This window comes from Sorex araneus, chromosome X, assembly GCF_027595985.1.
Source record: "Sorex araneus isolate mSorAra2 chromosome X, mSorAra2.pri, whole genome shotgun sequence".
NCBI classification, from domain to species: domain Eukaryota; kingdom Metazoa; phylum Chordata; class Mammalia; order Eulipotyphla; family Soricidae; genus Sorex; species Sorex araneus.
Window position 1 is genome coordinate 308,565,242 of NC_073313.1, and position 17,247 is coordinate 308,582,488.

General features: G+C 41.0%; 1 protein-coding gene across 1 annotated transcript in view; it reads left to right on the top strand.

Annotated features, from left to right (window-relative positions):
- The first annotated feature begins 6,829 nt into the window (after positions 1-6,829).
- The window catches only part of IL1RL2 (interleukin 1 receptor like 2), a 44,175-nt gene continuing 33,757 nt past the window's right edge, over positions 6,830-17,247 (top strand). The window contains exons 1-4 of the mRNA XM_004617917.2: positions 6,830-6,948; positions 7,513-7,581; positions 8,617-8,851; positions 12,609-12,804. Coding sequence (XP_004617974.1) covers positions 7,524-7,581; positions 8,617-8,851; positions 12,609-12,804 — 489 coding nt within the window. The 5' untranslated portion in view covers positions 6,830-6,948; positions 7,513-7,523. The remainder of the gene's footprint in view (positions 6,949-7,512; positions 7,582-8,616; positions 8,852-12,608; positions 12,805-17,247) is intronic.

The window sequence follows — 17,247 nt, forward strand, 5'->3', positions numbered from 1 at the left end:
TCTAACTTATACCGTTCATCCATACAGATCTAATTTGAAAAACTCATTCACCCCAAATGTATCTTCTTTATAATTCTGGAGCTTTAGGTGTGGAGGAAAAGAAGAAACATAATCCTGATGCTACTTTAAAAAATAATCAGGTGGTGAGAAATGTATATTGGTTGAGGGATAGGTGTTGGAACTCAGTGTGTAACTGAAGCCTGATCATAAATAGCTTTGGAACTTTGTATCTCACAGTGATTCAATTTTTTTTGGGGGGGTCACATCCGGCATTGCACAGGGGTTACTCCTGGCTCATGCACTCAGGAATTACTCCTGGCGGTGCTTGGGGACCATATAGGATGCTGGGAATCGAACCCGGGATGGCCGCATGCAAGGCAAACGCCCTACTGCTATGCTATTGCTCCAGCCCCGTGACTCAATTTAAAAAAAAAATTGAAAAAATATGTCAGCTGCTCTTATAAGGTTGGTTTTTATTAATATAGCCTGTAGGACTGGTGCGTAGCACAGCAAGTAGGGTGTTTGCCTTGCACACAGCCGACCTGAGTTCTATTCCTTCATCCCTCTCGGGGAGCCTGGCAAGCTACCTAAAGTATCCTGCCCACACAGCAGAGCCTGGCAAGCTACCTGCGGCATATTCGACATGCCAAAAACAGTAACAAGTCTCACAATGGAGACGTTACTGGTGCCCGCTCGAGCAAATTGATGAACAACAGGATGACAGTGCTACAGTGCTAGCCTGTAGTAAAGTAACCTGTAACATTATGCAGCCTTCTGGTCTACAATCTTATAAATCACTATCTGCATCTAGTAGGTTTGCCACCAAAAATCTTATTTCCATCCATGTTGGGATAAACTTTTAAAAATGATGAGAGTTCAGATCCAGGGAGGTATTTCAAGTGATAAAACATATGCCTTGCATGGGTGAATAGCAGAATTTGATGGCACACAGTGGGTCCTATCCTTGTCCCCTAGTCCCCCGGAAATTCCTGCCACCCCCATCTCTCTACCCAGCAGCATGGCTGGGTGTGGTTCCTGTGGCATCCTGGAGTATCGCTGTCAAAGCATCAGGGCACTGGTCCAGGCTGTCAGCTCAGCATCTCCTGGAGTGGCCAGGTCCCCTGAGTACTGCTGGGGTGACCCCTATTAAAATCATGGTATTTTTTTTGTATTTGTTTGGGGGCTGCACCTGGCAGTGTTTAGGGTTTACTCTTGGCTCTGTGTTTAGGGATCGTTCCTGGTGGGGCTCAGGTGACCGTCTGTGGTTTGGGGAACTGAAACCGGTATAACTGCAAGAAAGGCAAGAGCTTTCCCCAGTGGTTCTCTCTACCCATGAAAAATCAAAGTAGTTTTACTTAATCCACTTTTAGAAGTCAGGACACTTTTATATTGTTTTATATATATTAGATATATAAAAACATTTTATATTATTTTCCAAATATTAATTGAGGAATATTTTTAAGTATGAGTGTAAAATAAGTTTATTATCAGATTTCCTTAATCTAATTAGACAGAACAAAATCTCTTCCAGAGAGAGAGTTGATTGCATAGACACAGAATAGAAACAAGCAGGTGAGGAGCTGGAGTGATAGCACAGCAGGAAGGGCGTTTACCTAGCTCGAGGCCGACCTGGGTTCGATTCCCAGCATCTCATATGGTCCCCTGAGCACCTCCAGGGGTAATTCCTGAGTGCAGGGCCAAGAGTGACCCCTGTGCATTGCTGGGTGTGACCCAAGAAGCAAAAAAAAAAAAAAAAGAAAAGAAAAGAAAAGAAAAGAAAAAAAGAAACAGGCAGGTGAGAGAATAACCTGGGCAGGAAAGGCAGAAATTTAATTCTTTTTTTTTTCTTCTTCTTTTTTTGCCTACGTAAAATGAATCACTACAGTAGTAAGAATTCATAGAATAGGAAAAACCAGTTGTGCATGATGAATACACATGGAAGACAAATTGCGGGACATTTTGGCATAAGAACACTGCCTTTTATAACCAAATGTACATGCTAGTTGCTGGGGGGGGGGTAGGGAGGAGGAGGAGTGAGGATATCAATGCTACTACTTAAAACATTAGCCTTTTAAAGGAGAAACATTATCATCTCTACACAAATTTTCAGGATTCTTCTTAGGAAGGCTCAGTTAGTTGAAGGAGAGAAATCTCATAGGTCACTCAAATCTGGAGCCATAGAGCAATGCTGCTGTCGTTTAACTTTGCAGCTGCCAGAAAGTCCCGCTCACGCCTCTGGAACCCAGACTCTCAGGTTTCTATTGGCTTCTCGAAAAGCACCTGCGAAGTGAAAATCGATGAACGTCGTTTCATCCCATTTGACCCTGATATGATCTGCGTGTCTCTAAATTTGTGCTGCTGGGCCTGAGAAAGGCTCCATCAGTGCTCCTTAGCCTCCCTTTATGAGACATCTGTGGCTATGAGACTCCTCAGACTTCTCTAGGAAGAGTTTGCTGCCTGTTGACCAGCTCTGTGGAAACTCACTTCAGACTTCCCCCTGTGGTTGGTCTTGTATGTGGCCACACTCTTTTCTCTCCTTAATTATCAGATATGGCCTATGCTGTGCTGCCTGAGACAATCTCACTACTCATTGACCGACACGGCCACCTGTTTAAACCCTCTATTGCTAGCTGATATTCTGAAAGTACAAAGTACTTGATTACTTCCGGGTTATTCTATGTCCAAATACTAAATCCTCCTCACTAATTCCAAAACATAAAGGACTTAATTTTTTTTTTATCTCAGCTTTGCTTTGGGATTATTTTACGAATGCCAACCAGGTATCTACAATTTATGAGACACTGAGAAAATGGCAAAATAGGAAAAAACAAATAAAGCTACTGAGAACAAGGAAAAGAGAAATCGATTAGGGAGGTGAGTGTATATGGATGAATATCTGATTGAAATATTTGAATTTTATCATTGGGTTTTTGTATACGAGAACCATTGGGGCATTAGGCATAAAGTTAACTGAAGGGAAATGGCAATGCAGGGGGAATCGAAAAGTAAAAGGTTAGAGAAGAACTTTATAGGAGTTGGTAAAGTAACCCTGTCAGTTAATTGTATTAGTAATATGTTTATTAAACAAATTTTAAAATCTTTTTGTATTATGCCCTAAGTATTGACTTGAACAAATACAGAAATTTCAGAGAAGTATTACAGCATAATCTTACAACATAAAAATAATTATAAACATTTTATCATCTTATATGGGTATAACTGAGAAATATATATATATGCATATATATATATATATATATATGCAGTTAAATACCCCAGCTTTTGTTTCCTTTTAACTGTTTAAAAAAAAACAAACAGAAAAACCCTGCCTATTTTAGCTGAGTTTTCAGTACTTAGTAGCACCTAGTAAGCAGAGGAACAATAAAAATACTCTATGGGCAAGAGAATAAACTGGCAAAAAAAGCATGAAAGCTGAGAAACTGAGGCTGAAGAACTCAGGAACCAAACGCTTTCAGCACCATCACAGTCCCACTTTCTGTTTCTCCCATTTCCAGAAGTTTGTTCCAGTCCAGCAGCACAGTCTACTACAGAATTGCTGCTGTATGTTCTAAAGCCTTCCAGAGAGGAAAGAGTCTGAAAGATCTTGGTAGAACCCTACTCTGTGGCTTCAGCCTGCGTTTGACAACCTTGACCAGGACCATGACTTATAGGCCTGTCTCTGCTTGATTCTCACTAGGAAACGTCATTTGCCAGTGATGTTCAATGAAATCCACCCAATATTAAAACAAATACAAGCTATTGTGCATTATATAAATATCTATCCATGCATAAAATCTTTACTAAAACTATTATACTCATACTCTTCCAGATATGACTCATCACATCGGGTTTAAATATTATTAGGAAGGAAAGCTAATATTCTCTACTCTCCTAGGTCCAGATGACTGGAAAGTATTACAATTGGTCCAAGAAAGACTAAAGAGAAAAATGAGTAATATTAACTATGCATACATAGAGGTCCATATATAAAGTTATGGAAATTGTCATTTGGTCATTTCAGTGATGTTGCATAGTGCCCAGGAACATTAAATTTAAAAAGGCAAAAATGAGCAAAAACATAGCAATTTAAAGAAAAAGAAACACTAGAGGGTTTATTTATATATGTTTCAGGCAGGAAACAGACTTTTCCAGCTCTTGTCTGGGGTGATTAAGTTATGCATATCTCAAGTCACTTCTAAGATTTCCTTTCTATCTCTATGGAAAAAGGATCATTGGTGAAACACTTTTCATGAATCTTCCGTCCTTTATTTATTTTATTTCAAAGTAATCCACATGCCACATGGGTATATCCTGGGCCAGCCTGTCTTCAGCGCCAACAATATCAAATGGATGGAAAGTAAAATCTACCGTCCAGAATCATCAATTCCTGCATCACCAGAGCATTGCTTCTCACTTACAGCTTTGTTCTCAGGATAAAATAATGAATTAGTAGAGGAATTTCCTTCATTTTGTAACAACCAAATTTACAGTCCATTACCCTACCCATGACTAGTGAGTTTTTAAAAAAATATTTTAAAGGTGTTTAATTTGCTGGAAATTATGAATATTCATGAAAATCTGATCTGCATATCCACGACAGTGTTGGAGCTTTACTCATTTTCACCCACACTGACATTGGCCTTCACAGTCCCCCAACCCCTGCTCCCCACCACTGTTTTCACTCAATTCTGACTTACTTTCTGTTTGTCTGGCCTCTTTTTTTCAAGGTCTCTCTCTATTTTTTTTTCTTTTATCCTACAGGCCAGGTCTTGCTAGTCTGTGTTTGCACAATCCATGGAATTGTAAACCATGCCAAAGCCAGTTGTCTTGCCACCCCCAAAGCAAGTTCTGAATCCAAATACGATGATGACCTCTAGAGTGGTCTTGTAGTTTAGCAAGTGTTGCTTGAATTTTTGTCTCAGGTACTGGTGCATCCCAGGATAAAGAAAATTGATAATCAATTGTTTCTGTTGACGTAGTCAGTTGGTCTTGGACTTTTGGTCCTGATTGGGACTCTTCTTGGTCATGGTACTGTAATTTCAGATGACCAGGGGGGGATAAAATTTCCAGGGTTTGTTATTAATGAACTAAATTTCTAAGAATACTCACCATGCAATAATATCTGCAATTGGTCAAGAATGTGACAAGGGATTGATGGAATAAAAACTATATAAATTTTGGTGGTTTGTAGTTTTTAGGGCTTGAAATAGCACAGCCGATAGGGCGTTTGCCTTGCACACAGCCGACCTGGGTTTGATTTTTCCGCCCCTCTTGGAGAGCTGGCAAGCTACAGAGAGTATCCCGCTTGCAGGGCAGAGCCTGGCAAGCTCCCTGTGGAGTATTCAATATGCCAAAAATAGTAACAAGTCTCACAATGGAGACGTTATTGGTGCCCGCTGGAGCAAATCGATGAGCAATCGATGACAGTGACAGTGACAGTGACAGTAGGTTTTAAGGAGTAGGTTCAATCACATTTTTGAATTTATGTTCAGTTAAGTTCCTTATGATCCCTCTGATATTTAGGGCATCTGTAGTGAGATCTTAGCTCTCATTTCTGGTATAGATCATTTGTTTCATTTCTCACTTTGCTTTTTCAGTCCTGTTACAGATTTATGCGTCTTACCGATCTTTCCAAATCATCAAGTTTCATGAATTTTCTCTATTGTTTTTCAATTTTGTTGATTTCTGCTCTTAAATTTCCTGCTTCATTTTACTGATTAAAAAGGCTTGAGGTGAAAGCTTGGACTGTTGTTTTGATAGTGCTCCTTTTTAGAAATTACAGATATTTATTACTATGAATTTCATTCAGAAAACTTAGTTTAAAACTAAGTAAAACTTAGTTTATTAATTTATTAATTTATTTTGAGAAATCTTTTTCTTCTTCATCCATGAAACAGAAGTGTACTGTGTAATCTCCAGTATTTGGGAAATTCTGTGGTATTTCTTGTTATTGTTTACAGCTTAGCTCTAGGATGGTTGAAGAAAATACATAAATCATTTTATTAAAGTTCTTAAAAAAAAAAAAAGGAGAGGGAAAGAAAAAGCCAGAGAATTAGCACAGGAGCTTAAGGCATGCCTTGCATGAGCCTAACCTGTTTGGATTCCGGGCACCACCTATCATCCCTAAGCCCACCAGGAGTCATCCCTGAGCAAAGAGCTAGGAGGAGGCCTTGGACACATCTGGATGAGGCCCCAAACTCCAAACAATTAATAATAATAATAATAATAATAACAATAATAATAATAATAATAATAATAAAACACCGTGCATAAATATCATTATGCATTAAATAATTAAAATACAAGTTAACTTAATAAAATAAGTTTAGTTTGCAGTATAATAAGTATTGACAACACAAACATAATCCCCTGGTACTCATCATAGTTTCTTTGCCCCCTCTTTTTGACGGTTGGGCCAGCAGGGCTCAGTTGTTTACATGCCTGGCTTTGCACGCAGGAATCACTTCTGGCGGGCTCGGGGGATCTCATGCGATGCCGGAAATCAAATCAGGTTAGCCGGGTTCAGGGCAAGCGCCTTACCGGGGGACGATCACTGCAGCCCACACCCACCACAATTTCTAAGAATTCAGAAGCGTGCACAGCGCCAGCTCCCAGCCTGGTAGCTAAGCGATCGCTGCAGCGGGCTCCTCGCCCCACCCGGAAGAAGCAGCTTGGCCCCAATCGGTCGGGTTAAGCTGCCTCAAGGTTTCCCAGACCTCTGTAGCCTGTGGCCTCCGGGACAGGCTCGTGGAGGGCAGCGGGGCTCGGGCGGGCGCCGCCTCCACTCGCGTGTCTGCGCTGGCCGGGCGGGTGCTGCGGAGGCGCCGCGTGCTTGCTTGTCCCGCCGCTCCGCGCGCGCGCCACCTCGGGGAGGACCTGCGGGCGACCGCGGCGCCGGGACGTCGTGTCGGACCCGCGCCTCGGACCCCTCTTCCCGGGCGGCGCCAGGTCAGCCAGGGCGACGGCCACACCCCGGCCCAGCGATCCACGCAGGTACCCTCGGGCCGAGGGGCCCACCGCGCGCGGGAGGGCCCGGGTCGGGTGGCGTGGGAGGCGGACCAGGGTGGCGCCCCTGCAGGAGGGTCCGGGCGGCGCTCAGCCCGCTCCACCCGGGCCTCTCCGAGATCCAGGGCCCGGCGCTCCCCTGCCCACCCCTTCGCACTCCCAGTCCGCCACCGGGCGCTCACCTGTGCCCCCCTCCCTCCGGGCGCTCACCTGTGCTCCTTTCGGGCACTCCCCTGTCCTCCCCCAGGGAGCTGCTCCGTCTACCTCTGGGCTTCTCCCCACCACCACCGTGGGCTCCCGTTCCTTGCCCCCGCACGCTCCCCTGTCGCGGTCCCGGGCCCTCTCCTACCCTTGTCCCGTTTCCCTGTCCTCCCTCCGCCCCGCCCGACCCCCGGTCCTCTCTCCCTCCCTGCCCCGGATCCTGGGTCTCTGATTCCCAGCCTGACAGGTGGGACCTGAAACACTGAGGGGGCCTTCCTCTGCATCCCCCTCTTCTCTGCATCGCAGGTGGCACGGGAATGCTGTCCTTGCTGCTCTGGGGCGTGTCCATCGCTTTCCCACTTGCTATCACAGCAGGTAGGCGTCTGGGCTGGGGCCCTGCTCGCCCTGGAGCTGCAGCCATTAGCCGGGAGGTGCGAGGGGTGGGGTGAGGTGGGGAGCAGGAGCAGGAGCATGTAAAAGAGTGGGGGGGTGGTGAGCTCACCAGGCGTGTGTACTGCACTGGGTTGCTTGGATCTGGTGGGCATGGAAGGCATGGCAGAGCGCACCTGGCAGGGTTGCATGACATTGGGTGGGACACCTGCGCAGCTGGTGAGCGGTTATGACAAGGGGCACGGTGGGAGGGCGTGTGAGCACCTGGCTGGCTTGCACCTCTCTTTCCACGGATTTCATCTAGTGGGCAAGGCTGAAGGAATCCCCAAGGGGCCAATGTAGGTTTCTCTTCCATGTATCCAGTGTTCAGCTCCAAATGTCCCTTTGAGATCTGACAGGACTTTGGAGGGCGGGGATTGAGACAAACATTCAAAATTTGAATTAAAGTCCTCACATGTAAATGTAATGCTACAGGTGCACATGCATGCCTATTTGTGATTAACGGTAGTTTTGTGACCCTGGATGGAAGCAAGGCAACCTTTAGTGGAACAAATGTCATTCAAGAAAAACTAAGCAGATCGATGAAAACAAACTTTACAGTGAGTGAATTTTTATACAGCCATTTGGGGGCCAATACATTGCCCTTCTTGTTTTTCAAGAATCCATGAAATAACTGCCAGGCAAAGAAAAACAAAACAAGCCACATCATGACTTAGGTAAAAGGAAAAACAACAACAACCAAAAAACTATGAAGTAAAGGAAGGCGAGATAAGAACTGAAGGAGAGGATGAGAGGATGAGAAGAACCAAGGGTTCCAAACAGGGAGGGTGATTTCTGGTGGGGGACAGAGCTGAGTACTGATCTCTGGACACTGCTAGTCATGCAATCAGAGCATGACATATTAGAACATTCCACATACGGAAATTCTCAAATAAAATTTCAAGGCTATTGTGTGAGAGGAGCTTGTTATGACACATTCTGAGTCACAGAGTTCTTGTTCATGTTTCCATCTTTCTCTAGAAGCTTGCAAGGACAGTTCCATACAGAATGAAGTGCGATCAGTGGGCCAACCTGCTGCTATTAATTGTCAAGACTTTCAGCTAATGTCTGGGAAAGCAAATGTGACATGGTACAAGTATCCCAGCAATACTCCAATTTCCAAAAATGTAAGTTCCAGAATTCACCAGGAACAGACTTGGATTTTGTTTGTCCCCTTGATCTGGGGTGACTCTGGGGTCTACCAATGTATCGTCAAGTAAGTTCCTCCTTTAAAATACATTTTCTCGCTAACATTTATGTGTATATCATGCAATATCATAAATGCCACATTGTTTATTATGTATTATAACATATAGCCTGCTTATATATAATAGGTACAATTTTTAAGGAAAACCATTAATATCAAGGTCGACCCGGGTTCGATTCTTCCACCCCTCTCGGAGAGCCCGGCAAGCTACCGAGAGTATCTTGCCCACACGGCAGAGCCTGGCAAGCTACCCGTGGTGTATTTAGATATGCCAAAAACAGTAACAACAAGTCTAACAATGGAGATGTTCCTGCTGCCCGCTCGAGCAAATCGATGAGCAATGGGATGACAGTGATACAGTGATACAATGATCAAGAGCTCTATGAGAATAAAGTGGTTTTATCATTGTTGTGAGATACTAATAAATACAGTTTTAAAACAGAACGGATTCAAAGCAATTTGTTATGGTCACAGGAAATATATCTTCCTCCTACTGGATTGGTGCATGGGCCAGGCCTGCTTAAAAAATTTCTTTATTGCAGGCTTCTTTCTCCAAAGATCAAATATTATTTTAACAGTCTCACATCCATATAGGAGCAAGCCGCTTAGAGTATCTTCTGGTCAGGAAGCTGCTCATGGGCCATAACAGGTTATGGTGACTTAAGCATCAGGTATATTCATGTTCTCCTCTATCAGTCCTGGGCTGGAAATTAATGCAATGAATGACCTAGGCTTGCTGGTCTACTTTTTAGTAGAAATTTAACTCATGTTAATTTTCCAATTAGAGTAAACATTTACATTTTTAAGCTCTGCACATGGTCATCTGTGGCTCAAACTTTGCCCAATTTTGTCATCCTCCTGTATTATTTTATATGACTAACAAGTGATTTGACCTCTCCAAGCCTTACTTTTCTTACCTGTAGATGGTAGTAATGTCAGTTGGATAGGGTTGAAATAAAAATTATCTGAGGCATTATGCAAAGTAGACACTCCAAAACTAGAGTTGAATTTTTGTCTCATGTTTTGTTTCAGTGGTTTCTGCCAGTCCCACTGGGTATACCTCTCATTCTGAGTCATGTTTATATCTCATTCATATTTCATTTTGAGTCATGCCAGACCTATTTTCCTATGTTGGATCAGCTCCAGAAACACAATAACTTAGTGTGGACAATGTTAGTGTCCCATGTCCTTGCCCCATACTTTTGACGCTCATATAGATAGAGCTGCTAAAACTTTTCAGAGATCTGCTCACTTACTTTACTCTACCTGATAAGTCAATCAGAATTGTAGATCATTGTCACACAAATTTATCTTGGCATTAGAGCAGGGTCAAATGTATTTAGATCCGAAAGTTGTAAAGTAAGGGGAAAATTGTCTTCCATAAAAAGTCACTGTCACTGTCATCCCGTTGCTCATCTATTTGTTCGAGCGGCACCAGTAACATCTCTCATTGAGAGACTTATTGTTACTGTTTTTGGCCTATCCAATATGCATGGGTAGCTTGCCAGGCTCTGCCGTGCGGGCTCTATACTCTCGGTAGCTTGCCGGCCTCTCCGAGAGAGGTGGAGGATCCATAAAAAGTAGATATAGATATTATGTCATGAAAAAGTGTGAATACCAATTCTCACAAATCCTTCGGATTTTAGTTCAGTGGTGAAGGCACATGTCTTGAATGTGACCAACTCTGGTTTGATCCCACCTACCACATGGTCCCCCGAGCACTTCCAGACTCAGCCTTGGAGGCTCTTAAGTAAGTATAGCTGGGTGTGGCCTAGAGGCCCTGTGACTCTCATCACCACAGGGCCACATCCTTGGGCCCTTGCACTAAATGCAGCCAGGTTGACCTAGAATTACCAGAAGCCTCCCATCCCCCATTCAAATACTGTATTTATTTAGTAATTTGTAGAGGGGGGCACATCTGCCAATGCTCAAGAAATAAGCATACACAATGCCAAGAATTTGAGTCCAAACTTGGCCTTGTGCAAGACAGCAGCCCCTTAACCCTTGCATTATCTCTCTAGCCTGGGATTATTTACGTTGAAATGATTAAAATGTAAATAACAGCTATGAGAATACAGACTGAAGACATAGTACAGCAAGTAGGCATTTGCCTTGCTGCCTCAGATTCAATCCAAGTACAGACAGGAGTGATCACTGAGTGTAGAGCCAGAAGTGAGCCCTGACCAGAATCAGGCATAGCCCTAATAGGATGGTACCAAAAATTCTCATCAACCTTTTGATCATCAATCTAGGTACTCCACTATTTTTTTTTCATGTATATCCAATCCTTCTTTCTTCAGACATTAGTATGTTATACCCCAAATATTTTTCTAAATTCTTTTTCCAAATCATTTATGTTGCATATACCATATTCTTTACCTGCAAATATTTTACTGTGTACCTTTATTAACAAGAATATTATTTTATATAGTCATAGTACAATGATCACATTCAGAAAGAAAATTTAATCATTGATGCCACCTAATCACCACACACTAATTATTGTAACGAAGACCTTTGTAACTTTTCCCTTTTATTTCTCTTAGAGAATTCAATTCGAGGTAAACTTTTGCACTAGGTTGTCATGTGTTTATAATATCTTTTCATCTGGAACAGTTCCCATGGTCTGTTTTACTTAGAACATACTTTTTTTTTTTTTTTGCTTTTTTGGGTCACACCCGGCAATGCACAGGGGTTACTCCTGGCTTTGCACTCAGGAATTACTCCTGGCGGTGCTCAGGGGACCATATGGGATGCTGGGATTCGAACCCGGGTTGGCCGCGTGCAAGGCAAACGACCTACCCGCTATGCTATCACTCCAGCCCCAGAACATAGACTTTTAATTTTTTAAAATTGAGATTTTGTGGTTTACACTGCTATTAATAATGGATTATCATGTGCATCATTCCAACACCATATCCATCACCTACCCACCTCTCTTTCCAAGGACCCCAACCCCAGTGCCTCCCCTACTCAATTGTGTGGCTCAGTTCTCTTACTATGCTGCCTTTAGACCTATGTTGCTATCTTGCTCTGTACCTTTAAATCTAACATATGAGAAAGAAGATTCTGTGTCTGTCCCTTTCCTCCTAATTGACTTTACTCCGTAATACTCTCTATTTCCTTCCAGGACATAGACTTTTAAAAATTTTTTAACAGCACAGTGGTAGTGCATTTGCCTTGTATGAGGCCGACCCGGGTTCGATTCTTCTGCCCCTCTTGGAGAGCCTGGCAAGCTATTTATTAAGAGTATCTTGCCCGCACGGCAGAGCCTGGCAAGCTCCCCATGGTGTATTCCATATGGCAAAAAAATAGTAACAAGTCTCACAATGGAGACGTTACTGGTGCCCACTCAAGCAAATCGATGAGCAACCAGATGACAGTGACAGTGACAGTTCTTTTCAGGGAGTTGTTGTTCATGATTTGAATTTTCCAGATTTTTCTTCCAGTGTAGATTGAAGTCTAGCTTTTTTGACTGGAGGGACAAGCTTGTGTTTGTGTCTCCTGAGGCAACTCACTCAGAGACCTATTGTGTCCATTGTCCCTGACCTCCATTCTCATCACTTGGTTAAGATGCAATACAGCGTTTGTCACAGAGTCAATATTGTTTTCCTTTTGATAACTAATGAGTTGTGAAATATACATTGTCTTGAGGCTGACCGTTTGTATACTACAATTGAACAATGAATTGGTAATGTTTGAAGATGAATGTAATCATTTGGTTTAGTTATTGTTTATAAAATTTCAATGTGTCATTTTCTTACAGTGATATGACCATCTGTCATAGAATACCTGTAAACCTAACTGTTTTAAGTAAAGATTGGTGCAATACTTCTGGAAGCAGTCAACAGAATTTATCAAATGAATACAAACAAATATTACATGTTGGAAATTATGGTAAACTTGTATGTTATGTGGAATTCCCAAGCAGCTGGATTGTTAAACTGATCAAGTGGTACAAGGTAGAAAAAAATGTTCCTACTGATATTTTCCCTCTGCTTCTTTAAAACGTACTTGGTTTTACTTATGTTATATCTTTTAAGGTAGAACTTTAAAATGTTTTGTTAGCTAATTGCTTTTGCTGATTTTAAAAGTTGAAAACAGCTTTTAAGGGCTGAAGCGATAACACAGTGGGTAGGGCATTTTCCTTGCACGAGGTGGACCTGGGTTCGATTCCCAGTATCCCATATGGTCCCCTGAGTGCCACCAGAGGTAATTCCTGAGTGCAGAGCCAAGAGTAACCCCTGTGCATCACCGGGTGTGACCCAAAAAGCAAAAACAAACAAATAAACAAACAGAAACCAAAAATGACTCCTTAAAACAAACAAACAACAGCTTTTAAATATATGGTTATCATGGTTTTATAATATTTTATTTTTTTATCACCTCCTATAATTATTCTTTTTTTTAAAAAACTCTCCCTAGTTACCTTTTTTCTCCCTCTAACATATTAGCTAGTTATTTTGTTTCTTTGAATGGGTACTGCAAGTACCCAAATCAGAGGTCACACTCTGGAAAGTTTTCTTCCACCCCTCATCCATATTACCTTGAGCCCATTATTCTTTCCCAAACTATAGTCACTGTTACTAGTTTCTTGTATTCATTGTGTCATGCTTGTAATACTCTGTTCAAGTAAATACAGTTATATTGCCCACACTTTCCCTTCTACATTCAAATGGAGTGTCCTGTCCTTATTATTTTGCACCTATGTTCTCACCTTCAAACATCCTCTTTCATTGATGTGTTAGCAGGCAAGAGATTATCTTTGTCATGGAGGAGCAGACACAGGTTATGTGGTTGGAATTAGTTTAGTATAACTCTCCTATAAATATGAGCTTTCTTTGTAAGAAGGTTTTCTTCCATCGATTCAGGTTTATTTTTTATGGTTATAGGATTATATATTTCTCTTATATCATCTTGAATGAATTATGATAAGATCTGATTTTCTGGGATATTTCCCATTTCATTAAATGTTTCAAATAATCTAGCATGAGAAAATCATCTCTTCTCTTATCATGTTTGCTTTCGTAATGAGGGCAGCTCCTACTAATCCCTATTACAATGCATTTATATCCTTTTTCATCTCTCTTGTTTGATTAGACATATTAAAGATATCTCAGTTATATTACTCCTTTTGGATAATTAATTTTGCATTTTTGACCTCCCATTATATTACACTGCCTTTTTGTTGTTCTTTCCATATTTCTCCATCACAGGGAATATACCAATGAATGTCTCTGTCTCTTAACATGATTTTTAACCTAAAATTTTTAGACTGTGGGGTATGCATATGAGTAAAATATGAAAGTCATTAATGTTTATTAACTGTTCTACAAAAATTTGTATCAGTTCATACTCTCCCCAGTAGTATCTGTGTCTCCTCCTTTTGTAGGAGCTTTTTTCATGGGATTAAAAAGTTTTTAATAACAGCTTTCTGGGTATAAAATATCTTATTATTTTAGTTTGCTTCTTGTTTTATTGATGAGGTCAATGATCAGTTTTCTCATGTTTATTGACCACTTTCATTTTTTAAAGCTCTTCTGAATTGTGTGGCAAAATATATATATTTTTGCTACTTCCCTTTTCATTTTTATCTAACCATTTTGTTATTGATGTATAGAAGATTTCATAAACTTTTATATCTTCACTGTATCACTGTCATCCCATTGTTCATCTATTTGCTCAAGCAGGCACCAGTAACATCTCCATTGTGAGACTTGTTGTTACTATTTTTGGCATATCGAACACGCCACGGGTAGCTTGCCAGGCTCTGCTGTGCAGGTAAGATACTCTCGGTAGCTTGCTGGGCTCTCCAAGAGGAATAGAAGAATCGAATCCTGGTTAGCTGAGTGCAAGGCGAGTACCCTACCTGCTGTGCTATCACTCCAGTTATCACTTTTATATCTTAGGTACTGATATTTGAAATATACTAGAATTTTATTTTGTTGGAATATTGTGTATGTAGATAGAAAATGCATTAATCACAAGTGAGGTTGAATGACTAATCAGAAAGTGAATGTCTTTGAAGTATCCTTTCCACTAAGGTCAACAATTAAAACAAAAGTCAAGCCTCATAGTTCCACTTCTGCCATCTTCCCAACATGATACTTTCCTGTCACTGTCACTGTCATCCCGTTGCTCATTGATTTGTTTGAGCAGGAACCAGTAACGTCTCTCATTGAGAGACTTATTGTTATTGTTTTTGGCATATCCAATATGCACGCGTAGCTTGCCAGGCTCTGCCATGCTGGCTACATTCTCTTGGTAGCTTGCCGGGCTCTCCAAAAATACCCATTCCGATATTTACTATTATTGATTCTTTTATTTGCTGGTGAACTTAGTTAGAGTTTAATCATGTTATAGGCATTATTTTGTTTTTGACTTCCTTGGTTCAGTAGTAAGTGCTTGAGAATCATCCCTGCTGTATCCAAATGGCTTTAGTTTATTAATTCTCATTGCCAAACATTATTGATTCTATTATCACCTGTATAAATCTTCCTGTATGCGCTTTTTGGTTCACAAATGCATTCATTTCAGGAAAACATTTACATAAGAGTTAAATGGTTAAATCTTAAGGCATATGCTCAAAATTGGCAGAAAATGCCATTTCTTTTTACTTGTGCCAGTTTATCTTCTATGAGGTATCACTAGGAATCATTCACGTTTATTACTTGAAAACACCTAGCTCTCCATTAATGAAAGCCCATTCTGATGTACTTTCCAAATTTATATCTTAAGGCTTTACAGCTACCAACTCTGCTTTATGAAAATAAAAAATACCCAGTACTTTGGAGATATTCAATAAATATGAAATGAATAGCTAAATGGTCAGTAAGTCTACTTTTCTATATTCATCATTGTTTTTACTTTTTTTACTTTTATTATTAACTACTGAACCAATGAGAAAATTTACAATTAGCAGTAGTCATTCAATATCCACTGGGTATCAGGAAACATAATAAGTGCTCTCACAGATTATCTCATTAGCCTTTTATTAGCATTGGCTCTGCTACAGTTGAAAAATTAACATTGCTCTCTTCAAAGATATTCATTGCCAGCATACCCTCTGCTTCATCTTAGTTGGCTTAGGTTTTACACATTTTTCAAGCCTCAGACCTTTAAGGATATGGTGTCACACATTCCTCATGTGGTTTCTTTAGATTAAATTTCTTAAGCATCCAGTCTTCCACCTTTTAGTGATCTTGCTATAATCATTTCCTGGCTTTAGTGTTATGATTCTTTGGTATCTTGAAAATAGAACCCTTCTGTAATTTTTTTTATTCTTCACACAAACTTGTTATGGATTATCTCTATATATTTGAAGAGATGGATCTTAAGAATTAATTTTTAGGGGCTAGAGAGATAGTACAGGAGGTATAGCACTTGTCTTACATGTGGCTATGTTGGATGCTACCTTGGTTCAAATTCCTGGAACCATGTATGGTTCTCTGATTTGAAAGACCAGGACCAAATAGAGTTCCCAGCCGTAACTCCTGAGCACAAAGGCAGTAGTAGACCCTGATATATCACCAGGTCACTGTCACTGTCACTGTCATCCCGTTGCTCATAGATTTGCTCGAGCGGGCACCAGTAACATCTTCATTTTGAGACCTGTTGTTACTGTTTTTGGCATATCAAATATGCCACAGGTAGCTTGCTAGGCTCTGCCGTGTGGACAAGATACTCTTGGTAGCTTGCCAGGCTCTTCAAGAGGGGCAGAGGAATCCACTGTGCTATCGCTCCAGTCCATATCACCAGGTATGGACAAAAAAATAGAGTCAATTCTCCTATTTACCAGTGCCAAGATAATGATTTGTTCTTAACCATATGACTTACACAGTGGATGTTTAAACTATATGACTTTGTAAGGTGTTCCAAGTCTTAATATTTCTAACCCAAGAGAATGGGTGATTATATTTATTTATTTTTATCTTTTTTGGGTCACATCTAGCAATGCTCAGGGATTACTCCTGGTTCTGCAGTCAGGAATTCCTCCTGGTGCTGCTTTGGGGACCATATGGGATACTGGGAATGGAATCCAGGTCAGCCGCGTGCCAGGCAAACACCTTACCCACTGTGCTGTCACTCCAGCCCCAAGAAAGGGTGATTATTAGTGATGTTGGAAGAGTGATAGTCATATATACTAATTTAATGTGAGTTTCTATTTCTATAAGACTTGGAGGTGGACTTAGAGTTGTGATATCAATCTAAGTGGACATATGTTTTTATCCTATGTCTTGTTTAAGAAAAAACAAATGCCCAGCACTGCCACTTATCCATGAACGTCTAGATTATCCATGAATGAGGTTCAGATATCTTTGTTTTTAAAATAACAACTTGTCTTGGAAAGAGAGGAAGTTATGTTGTAAGTTATATAAGATGGAGAAATCACTTGCTCAGTTAGA